General features: G+C 45.6%; 1 protein-coding gene across 1 annotated transcript; it reads left to right on the top strand.

The window, feature by feature from the left end:
• The first annotated feature begins 2,081 nt into the window (after positions 1–2,081).
• Positions 2,082–9,739, top strand: RPL7 (ribosomal protein L7). The gene is made up of 7 exons (XM_038126860.1): positions 2,082–2,137; positions 3,239–3,341; positions 4,056–4,222; positions 4,864–5,001; positions 5,365–5,474; positions 6,599–6,809; positions 9,675–9,739. Exons 1-6 carry the CDS (start codon positions 2,124–2,126, stop codon positions 6,805–6,807), a joined length of 741 nt encoding a protein of 246 aa, XP_037982788.1. The 5' UTR covers positions 2,082–2,123; the 3' UTR covers positions 6,808–6,809; positions 9,675–9,739.
• The last annotated feature ends 1,488 nt before the right edge of the window (positions 9,740–11,227 follow it).

Here is an 11,227-nt window from a genome sequence, read left to right as displayed (position 1 = left end):
GGCCGGTGCTTTGCGGGGCTCGGGGCGGGAGCCCCGGCGGCTCCAGTCCGCCCCAGCCCGCCCTCGGACTACAAGTCCCGGGGTGCGCCGCGCCCCGCCAGAGCGCCATCTCGGGTGCGATGCCGCAGCGCGGGTTAGAGGAACGCGCACGGGCGCTAAAGGTTCGTGCTCGGGGCTGGAGACGCAGGGAAGCTGGAAGCCCACAGGAAGCACCGGGCCATCGCAGGATGCATGATGCCCGCGTGCCTGGGGATCCTCTGCTGAGCTGTGAGAAACCGCTGAGGAAAACCCCCATGGCTTCTTGGTCTGCCAGCCAAGTACAGAGGTCACTGGTATCTCAGCCGCCAGTGACTGAAATAGGAGCTCCCGGGTGCCAGGACACGGAAAGTATTTTCTTCTGTGCGGTAACAGCGGCCGCTCCCTGTAGATGGGCACCCTGCGGCCGCCCGGCGCCAGAGCATCCCGCTCCTCCATTTGCCAGTTCCAGAGGATGAGGACCAGAGCGTGCTCTTGCGATTTTCCACACATGGGTGTGCTGGATTCATCCCACTGCTTCTGGTCGCTTGCAGCCGTGTGCCTTAAGTGTACGACGCTGCGCTTTCTTCCCTGTGTAGCCGCCAGTTTTCAGAAAAGTTGCGGGAACTTTGTGAACGCTGTCTCTCGGATTGAGCACAAATTCAAATTCAAAATTTCGGAAGAAAGTGCAGAAAACCTCTTAAGTAGATATTGCAGGTGGTTTTGTGTGCTGACTTTAATCCGTCCCCTTTATAATATTGCTAATGAGATCAAGTCATACACACGTCTGTATTAGCACAAAATAACACTATAGTGAAAAAATGAACATTGATACACCTGCAACTAGATTCCAAAGCACTCTTAATAACGTTCTCAGGCGCTAGTGCTGTGCGACACCTCTGCGTGCTGTTAATTGGCAACAAATAAAGTCAGTAACCGCAGAGCTCGGCATTCCTTATCCCCCATCTTGCTGTCTACACGTTTTTTTACACCGGACAGTCCTTTGCTGCTAATTTTTTCCCGTGTGTGTGTAATGATGTGTCTCCCGGTGTCTCCCTGGGTGATTTTAGGCGCGCACAGGATGAGACTTACGAGCCACAGCCTTGAGCAGCCTTCCAAGCTGCTGTGCAGGGCAGCGCTGCTTCCCGAGCCGCCCTCCCTTCCCCGCACTGCAGTTACTGATTCCGTATGGCGAACCGAAAAGATGCCCAGCCTGATGAAAACACGTCCCGGCAGAAACGCAATCCGTGGTTCCCGTGTGTCCGGTGAACAATCCTGCGGGCAGTATTCCTCCCGCAGCCTCCATTCCCGCCGCCGTACTGAGCGCGGGCGGGAGGTGGCGTCCCGCAGGGGTTAGGGACGGGGTTTAGGGCTGAAATAGGGGAAATCCTGGCGCATACAAGGCGGCTGGCAGCCCCACCACCCTGAGCTCGCTCTCAGCCTCCTGCAGGGAAGGCCGGGTCTGGTAACGGAGCGGTTCCCGCCCGGCCCGGGATACAGCCCGTGCTCGGGACACAACCGGTGCTCGGGACGTAGCTAGCGCCCGGGACACAGCCGCTTCTGGGACACAGCGCTCGGGACACAGCCGATCCCGGGACACAACCGGTGCTCGGGACACAAGCGGTGCTCGGGACGTAGCTAGCGCCCGGGACACAGCCGCTTCTGGGACACAGACAGTGCCCGGGACACAGCCGGTGCTCGGGACACAGTCAGTGTTTAGGACACAGCCGATCCTGGGACACAGCCAATACTCCGGAAGTAGCGGGTGCCCGGCACACTGACAGTGCTCGGAAAACAGTTGATCCCGGGACACAGCCCGTGCCCGGGACACCACCCGTACTCGGGATACAGCCGATCCCGGGACACAGCCCGTGCCAGGGACAGTCCGTGCCCGGGACACAGCCGGCCCCAGCCCTGCTGGGCGGAAGCAGTTCCCAGATGCTTTTACGTCAGGCACTCGCCGGACACCCCGGCGCTCGCACGGCGGTCAGGCACAACGGCGGACATCCAAACCCGGGGTCCTGCCGGCAGGCAGGGCCTGGCCTGCGCGGGCGAATGAGCTAAGAGCGCGCCGCGCACGCGCACGCCCCTCTCTTCCGGCGCTGACCATGGCGGACAAGGAGTGAGTCCCGTCCCTCCCGCCACCATCCGCCGCCATCCGCGGCCGTCGCGCCGCCCGAGCCCTGCCCTCACCGCCCTCGGGGCCGCCGCGCCTCCGCCGGGGCTGGGAGTGGTGGGAGGGGAGGGACCGGCGCGGCGGAGATGGAGCCGCCACCGGCCCGGCCCTTCCGCGGGCGGCGGCTGCGGCCGCAGGCCCTTGGCGGGGTGGGGAGGGAGAGCGGGCCCCGAGCGCCGCCGCAGCCCGGAATGGGGGACTGGGGCGGGGAGTTCCTCCGGGCTGGGGGGGCGAGCACGGCTGTGTTGGGGCTGGAGCCAGGAGTGATTGTCCGCCGGGATGGTGTAGGCGCTCGTCAGGGTGGTTGTGGCTCTGTAAACGCTGTTCTGACAAGTTTTGTCGTGTCTAAGAGTTTAAAATCTTCGGGGCAAGAGGGAACGGGGCACAAAGTGATGTCAGGAAGCTGTGCCTGCAGTTGCGGAGGAACTTCTTTTCCGTACGGGTGATCACGCACTGGAACAGGTTGCCCAGAGAGGTTATGGAGTCTCTCTCACTGGGGGTCTTCAAAACGATCCGGATGCTATCCTGTGCCATGTGCTCTGGGACGATCCTGCTTCAGCAGGGAGGTTGGACCAGATGACCTGCCGTGGTCCCTTCCAACATCACCCGCTCTTGTAATAGTCTGAGCGAGTTGAGAGTCCTGTCAAATAAATTTTACAGCACTTCCAAATAAGCTTTTCCTGTTCGAACACCTGTTGAAATGTTCATTGATCAGGGAGACGTTATCTTGAAATGACTTTGATTTCTTACCAGTTGTGGCAAAGTAGGACAGGTCTTTGTAGTTGTGGTTGTGTGCAGCTCTGGTTGGTCTGTCAGGGTTTTCTTGTCTGGTACAGAATGTGAAAATCACCCAGTTCAGTCCCAGGGCGCTGTCCTGGGATGCCGTTCCTGGTCTGGGAACGGCAAGGATGAGGAAGATGCAGTGAAGTGGCTCAAGGTAGCAAGGCCTGCACACATCTTATGTTTAAGAGTTTTGATGTTTGTCACATGTGTTGTCATTGAGTTTCTTTCTACCAGCTAAAAGCTTTTGTTTCTGTTCCCATTTAGAGTAAAGAAGGTGCCCTCTGTGCCCGAGAGCCTGCTGAAGAAGCGGCAGGCCTATGCGGTCATGAAAGCCAAACGTCAGAAGAAGATTTTGGCTATAAAAAAGGTGAATATCCTCTGATCCCTTGACTCAGATTGCTTATCTGCTATAGGAGCAGCTGCTGCTGCTGCTGATGTGATGCAGTACAGCAATTCACTGTGTGTTCATATATTCTTAAAGTTTTGGACTAAAATGGGCTTTTGGTGGCTGATAACAAAATTCAGGGCAGAGTTCAGGGTAAAGTGTACAGCTGTAATGTACGGGGCAAGATGTTATAGCCTTTGTAAGGGGGAGCTTGGTGTGTGATGGGAGAATCCTAGAACTCTAGGGGGTTGGAACGGGCCTTAAAGATCATCTAGCTGCAGCCCCTGTGCCATGGGCTGGGACACCTTCCAGGGTGCTCAAAGATCCAATCCAGCCTGGCTTTGAACACGGTTAGGGTTGGCCCATCCACAGCTGCCCTGGGCAGCTCATTCCAGCGTCTCACTGTCTTCACAATACAGCATTTCTTCCTTATATCTAACCTAAATTTTCCATCTTTCAGTTTGTACCCATTACTCTTCATCACCATGGTGCTGATGAAGAGTCAGGAATGGTAACAGTGGTTGCTGTGTAGCAGCCTGCCAGGTTCTCTGGAGCATGACTGAGGGTTGTTGTGAGCTGTGTGATACTGATCTGTGTTACTCGAGGGAAGTTCTAGAGTAAGGCACGTTACTTGAAGGTGATTTTCATGTGTTAAAAGGCATTTTCTAACTTTAAGCAATTTCCAATTTATTGCAGTACCGCAAGGCACAAAGGAAGCTCATCTATGCGAGAGCCCAGGCTTACCACAAGGAGTACAGGCACATGTACAGGCAGGAGATCCGTATGGCCAGGATGGCCCGGAAAGCTGGCAACTACTACGTCCCAGCTGAGCCAAAACTGGCATTTGTGATCAGGATAAGAGGGTAAGCTTGGGTACAGATACAAGCCATGTTCCAAAGTACTAAAGTTGGCCTTCCTGTTACCACTCTGTTTTGATGGCTTAAATACATTAATAAGATAAAGCCTTCAGCCAGTGGCTTGAGAAGTTCTTGGTCGATACTGTACATGCCCTAGAGGTGTGTTTAATTGAGGGCTAAATCATTTTGCTGCCTACTATCTTTAGGAATCCGTGATTTTTAAGAAGACAAGGCTGAAAATACTTGCAGACAATTACTCTTTCTCACCTTTAACTTGATAAAAGTACATGCCCCTATTCCCAGACTTTCTGCTGAGCTGTTCCTCAAGTGTTTGTTTTGTTCTACTGGTAAAGTGTTACAGAAAACAAAAAAAAAAAAGTAGTTGGAAGAATTATGTTCATGACAGCACAAGGCTAGTTCTAAATTGTTTTAGTATAATACTTAGTTCGTTTCATGGAAATGGATGTTTTAACTTCATACTGAAATATATAGCAATAGTAAGGTAATTTACTGAGCTTGCTTTGTGTAATTCATGTAATGTGCTTTCGTATGGGAACAGTGCTACCGTGTTTTGGGGCTGTTTTTTAACCTGATACCTTGTGTTTCTGGGATGCCGATAATTCAGGCTGTTTCACTTTCTTCTCCAGTACCAATGGTGTCAGCCCTAAGGTTCGCAAGGTTCTGCAGCTTCTCCGCCTGCGGCAGATTTTTAACGGCACCTTTGTAAAACTCAACAAAGCCTCTATCAACATGTTGCGGATTGTTGAACCCTACATTGCCTGGGGGTGAGTGAAAGGCCCAAGGCCCAGTTGTACCTAATCAGGGTGCAAGTGTTGAGTGGGTTTTGCATTTTGCTGTGCTGGACTTGCAGGGGTTTTTTATCTTCCGTGTGCTTTCAGTTTTTGAATTGAAAATGTGGTTAAGGCAGTGCTTTAAAGGAAATGGCTGTTAGGTATGATTGCACTCATACTGGTGTTCTTGGGAACTTGGTGTGAGAGTTGCTTCTCTGTTGCTTTTGTGTTTACATGTGGGACATGCTGAAATGATCTTTAATTGTTTGGTATGGAAGTCCAAGTCTTAACATTGCCCTGAAATGAGGCTTGCTAAGACTTAAAATTCTTTTTTTGAACGTGACTGTTTTGTTTCAGTTACCCCAACCTGAAGTCCGTGCATGAACTCATCTACAAGCGAGGTTACGGCAAGATCAACAAGCAGCGCATCGCTCTGACTGACAACCGCCTGATCCAGAAACGCCTTGGTAAATTCTGCTGAGCACACGGGAAGCCAGCTGCATGCCTCGGGGTGACAGTGCTGAGCTGGGCAACTGTCCCTAAGTGTCACTGGAGTACACTGGTGTTTAGTTATGATCTCTGCTTCTGTCCTAATTGTTTAATACAAAGCAAGCTGGAAGTAACTTCCATCATAAAGTATTGAAAACAGGTGTAAAGAATCAAATTTTAGCCTTTTAAATTTGTAGTGTTAAATGTAACCTCCTTGACCTTTGTGGGGTTGGTAGGTCTTTGAGTAAAGAAAAAGTGTGTAGCATGGAAAAGTCATCATAGCTTTGAACTTTCAGACTTTATTATTAAACATTTTGTCTTTGACTTTTGTGATCTGGTAAACAGACTTTTTAAACTCGTTGAAAGAACTAGGTAGCGATCAGTGTATTCACTGGAAACAAAGCATGGTGAACAGTGGGATACTGGCTGCTCTGGGAAGCTCCCTTCTCTTGCAGTCCTGCCAGAATGAGTGAAAGTGACCACTCAAGTCTCTCCCTTTTTTGGGCACTCGACTTGGCATTTTCCTTCAGATTAGGCTGTTTCTTGTAGGTGTTGTAGGTGTTTCTTTTCCTGTGCAGTGGATAGGCATCCAAAAGATACATGTATTCTGTTGTAATCTCTATTCAACCCTGTGTTTTACAAGAGTTAACTTGTAACATATTGCTGAAGACTCTGCAAAAGCATTAAGGACACATGCTGTACTATGTATTCAGCAGCCTAACTTCTTAGCTAGTGAGTTTCCTTGAGTTACACATTGCAGTGGTTTAGGTGTATTTAATCTAGCTTTTCTCCAAAGAACAGTGTTTTCCTAAGTTTCAGTAAGTGCCGGTTGTTTTTTGTTGTTCCTCATTGCTGGCAGCAAATATTTAACAGTTGAAACTGATGCCTCTTGCCAAGTATGCCATCTAAATGTTGACTTGGCTGCAGCTAATCCATTTTAATTGGAAAAGTCAGTCATTCAGTTTCATGACAAAGTGAGGGGTTTCTGACTTCGTGAAGTTTATCAAAATAAATAGGCATGACAGTAACAACATGATAATTTTTAGTTTGCTATTGACCAGTGCCTCTGAAGTCTTTCTGAAAACTGTTGTCTGAATTTTAGGAAAGCTTGGCATCATCTGCATGGAAGATGTGATCCATGAAATTTACACTGTTGGCAAGAACTTCAAAGTTGTGAACAACTTCCTCTGGCCCTTCAAGTTATCCTCTCCTCGGGGTGGAATGAAGAAGAAAACAATCCACTTTGTGGAAGGTGGAGATGCTGGTAACAGAGAAGACCAGATCAACAGACTCATAAGGAGAATGAACTAATGGTGAGATACTGCCCAAGGCTGTCAACTGTTCAGCTCTGCAGGCTGCTGTCATTTTGACATTCAAGTTTATTAGATGCTCACTCATTCTTGGGTGGTACCTACAGTATAAAGCTGTTTGGACAATGTAGTGTTCTAGTTTTATTTTTGAAGTCCTAATAAAACTTAAACATTTAGGAAGTTAAATTGTCAGTGTCACTGATACGTTTAGGAAATACAAACATTACCAATAACTTGTTTTAAAGCCTTATTTGGTTTTGTGTTGGGAAGCCTTGAGATCTTGGCTAAAACTTTAGCCTCATTAATAACCTGTTAATATGACTGAAATCTTGTGAGTGCAAGTACTGCCTTTTTTTTTAGGTTTTCTAGAAAAACCTGATTAGGACTGGTCTAAATTCCCAGCTTGTTAAAGCTTCAGAATGATTCATTTAAAGCTTTGATGTATAGTGATAAAGTTGGTAATTTTAAAAGACTGATTTGCCCATTTGAGTAGTCTGTCCTTTAGAAATGAGATTTATTAACACTTAAAGTGATTTAACAGTGACTGCTGAGTCCTAAAGTCCTACTCCAAACAATGTCTTATCTATTGTTGTCAGTCTGCTGTTCCTGGGTTGGTCTCTACCATTCAAAGCCAACACATTTTTCAGAGCTCTTGTACTTCGCTTTGCTTTTTAGGCACTAAACTACCTTCAGTGCTGCCCGTATCTTACTTTCAGTCAAATATATTTTTGGTTTGATAGGTATGCTGCAATTTAAGAAAACTTCATTGTCTTAAGGTGTTTGGAAAGGATATCAAACAAAAACCTAATTTTCCCCAAACTAACTCCTCCAGAGTCAAAATGGTGGTTTGTTTTTGGTTTGTTTTGTTTGGTTTTTTTTTTTTTGGTTGGGATTCATTTGGTGTAGGGATTTTGTTTGGTTGTTTTTTGTGGGGTTCTGTTTTTTCTTTTAGATCAGATATGCAGTTTTCATATGAATTTCTAGCTTCAGAGGATTGGTAGGTAAAAATGGGTAGTGTTGTGACTTTACAGTTTGAAACAGGTACAGTTCCATTTGGATGATACAGAAATTAAATTTTCTGAAATTTGGAAATAAAGTTTCTGAGGGGAAAGAAGTTTTATATTGTTTGTTTTGCTGGTTTTATTTTTTTTCTCTCAAGTCTTTTTAAAACTGTTATAGCCAAGGCACAGCAAATTAAGCTCATTGGGCACTTTTTTCTGTCCAAAGAGCTAAAGGAGATCTAGGAAATACTTTCCATTTGATTGAGAGCGTTAATTCTTAAAGCTTTTTTTGTAGGCTGCTGATTTCCTCAGTTCAAGCTCCTTGCCTTGCATGTTGTGCTGTTATCTCCCATCTGTGAAGTCAGCAGTTTTAAAGCACTGCTTACATGGCATGTGGAAATTCCAACTTCAGGAAAAGAGTTCCTTACTGGGAACAGTGTTCTTGAAAAGCTTTTTAGCTCAACTATGGGAAGATGTTGGTAACTCTGAGAAGCAGAATTGCTGTAACATTTGGTGCCTGGGGTGATGTTAAGTTACTCCCACTACTATTCTTGTAGAAATTTTGCTGTTGGTGGCAGAAACTTGGAAGTTCACTACTGGCAAATGTGTCCTTGAAGTTAGTGCATAGCCAAGGCTGAGGAGGACTGTGTGCTCCTGCGATTTCTGAGCATGATGCTGTTTTTAATGGAAACTTTTTTTGCAGCTTTTCTGTCAGTGTAGATCCTTTCTGCTCTATCTTCCCTGCTAAAGGAAAGGCAGATCTATACTGGTAGTGTTGTTTTCAGGAGCCTTCCCAGAGATGGGAAGCTTCTAGTTCACTACTGCAGTTGTTGCAAATGCCTGTGATGGTTGGTGTATTGGCAGAGAAACAAGGGATATTCATTCATCTGGTTGCTCCTGTTTTTCATTGGACTTGCAGCTCAGCATCCCTTATAAGTGGCATACATTAGAGCTTTACTTCATATTTTAATTTTGAAAGTGACCTTGCAGTTTCCTATTTTATGCTCATAAGCAGTTGTTATGCTTTTCCTGCAAACTAAATCTAAGATAAATGATTGTTCTTGTCTCTTCAACTTTCTTTTCCTGCTGTTGTGAATAGAGCGCATGTTTAAAATTCAAGTAGCCTACGTGTAGAAAATAGAAGAATGTTGTAGTTTCTACTGAGGTTGTGGGCAAACTAGATTAGTAGGTTCAGGTGACATACTGGCAGTACTATCCAAGTAATGTCATTATGAAGGGCTGTGTATTTGATGAAGGGTGTTCCTCTTTCCTATAGGTAGTTTCCTGCTGTTTGTCTTTATTTCTTGTTCTATTTGTCACTTACTTCTAAAGTGATATTCTCAAGTGAATGAAAAAAATAGACTTCCAGTACTGATTCCCTTGTATAGAGTGGGAGGAAAGAGCATAGTACTTGAAAGCAAATGTTGACAATCAGTATTGGCAACATACTGAATTTCATCAATTTTCCAAGTGAGCTTTACAGGAACTGGACCCAAGTCAGCTTTTTTGCTTTCATTTTTGTATGTAAACAGTCTCTGAAATGTGCTGAAAATGAGAGTGCAGCAAAAGTTAGAATATGCACAATGTCTTGGCATGTCTTAAAATATCAAGTATAGGTATCAGTGATTCAAGGTAGAAATGTTTATACTGTTAGGTTTGGTACTCAAAATCTCTGTTTTCAGTGTAGAGATGTTAATGTAGAAACTAGCTGCTGTGTGTGAGACTACTGCAGTCTTAAATCCAGTGAAATAAAATGAGTGTTTTCAGCCAAAATTACAAACTGTAGAAATGTATTACTTTTCATGTGGCCAGAGTTGTTTCAGATCTACGTGTGCCTAATGGTACCTTTTTCTTCTTTGCTTTGCAGGTAAAGATGCCCAGCTGCAATATTTCAAAGTCTGGTCTGTTAATAAAACGATCTTGCACAAAACAGTCTGTTGCCTCGATTGGTCTCTTTTTGTGGTCCTGTTCTGAATTGGCAGTGTTTATGAGATTGAGTTTGGAGTCGTGTGTTTCAAAGAGCCATAGTTTGAATTAGCAGTATCTAGATACTGCTTAACCTTCATTTGGAGGAAGAAAATTTGGAAGCATTTGTGCAGGTAACAGGTGAGGTTTTGAGTTGCAACAATAAATGACAAACTGAGCTGTGTGCTGTTGTAGAGTGAGCAGGGTTCCTGCTTAGTTGTAGTTTACAAGAAAGCTGTGTGATTTTTTTTTTTATGTAAAGAAGCAGTTCTTAACATCTTAAGATCAGAAAATCATAGAGTGGCCAATGTTGGAAGGGATCTTCAAGATAAAATCTAGTTTCCATGCCCCTGCCATGAACACCTTTCACTAAACCAGGTTCAGAGCTCCATCCAACCTGGCCTTGACCACTTCCAGGAATGGGGCATCCACAGCTTCTCTGGGCAACCTGTTCCAGTGCCTCACCATCCTCACAGTAAATAATTTCTTCTTAAAATCTACTCTCAATTTGAAGCCATTGCCCCTTGTCCTGTTCCCACATACCCAGGTAAAAAAGGCTTGTAGGGCTCCCTTCAGGTACTGGAAGGCCACAATCAGGTCACCCTAAAGTCTTCTCTTGTCCAGGCTGAATAATTCCAATGCTTTTAGCCTTTCCTCATGGGGAGAGGTGCTCCATCCCCCTTATCTTCCTAATGACCCTCCTCTGGACTTTCTGTAATCAGTTGATGTCCTTCCAGTGCTGGGGACCTCCTGAGCTGGATAATTCCAGCTTTGAACATCTTCAGGTATTTTTTGCCAAGGAAGTATAAAGTACTTAACAAAAGAGTAATTTTTTTCCACATTAAATGTAGTCACTCAGTTTAATGACATCATTTGTTTGCAGTGTTAGACTGCAGATACTATAAAGTGGAAGAGCACAGTATTCATGAGGATATGAACAGTTGCTGATAAATGTGTAGGTGTAGCAGAGAAGAGATTAGAAAGCCAGGGAGTGGTAAAACACGTAACTGCCTTCAGACTAATTTCTCATCTTGCAAGCACTTTACTGGAGGAGTCTTAGCTTGCTGAGGCATTTGGTGCAACAGATTCACAAGTTGTGTCTGCTCTGACTGAAATACTTGGTTTTTTTCAGGTCAGGTACAGGCAAGCTGTATTAAAACTACCGGTGAAAGATCTCCTTATAAAATTCACTGTCCTTGATTTTTATGACAGTTTCTGCAAGAGCTTAGTTCTGCACTTCAATTTAAATAAAGCTTAACATCAATGGTAGTTTATTAAAGTTTATCAGAAGCTAGTTTTTAAATAACATGGAAATTTTTGACGGCAGCTTAACTAAAAATAGTTGAGTGCTTTTTTGGTGAATGTGTTTGGACATTGGCAAAAGACCTGATTGTCAGTCACTGGGTCTGTGTTTCCAGCTACTTGAACAACAGAGTTATAAAACCAGAACTAGTA

Source organism: Motacilla alba, chromosome 2 (assembly GCF_015832195.1).
Source record: "Motacilla alba alba isolate MOTALB_02 chromosome 2, Motacilla_alba_V1.0_pri, whole genome shotgun sequence".
NCBI lineage: Eukaryota > Metazoa > Chordata > Aves > Passeriformes > Motacillidae > Motacilla > Motacilla alba.
Note: the sequence above shows the minus strand (reverse complement) of the source record. Positions and strands in the feature narration are given on the sequence as shown.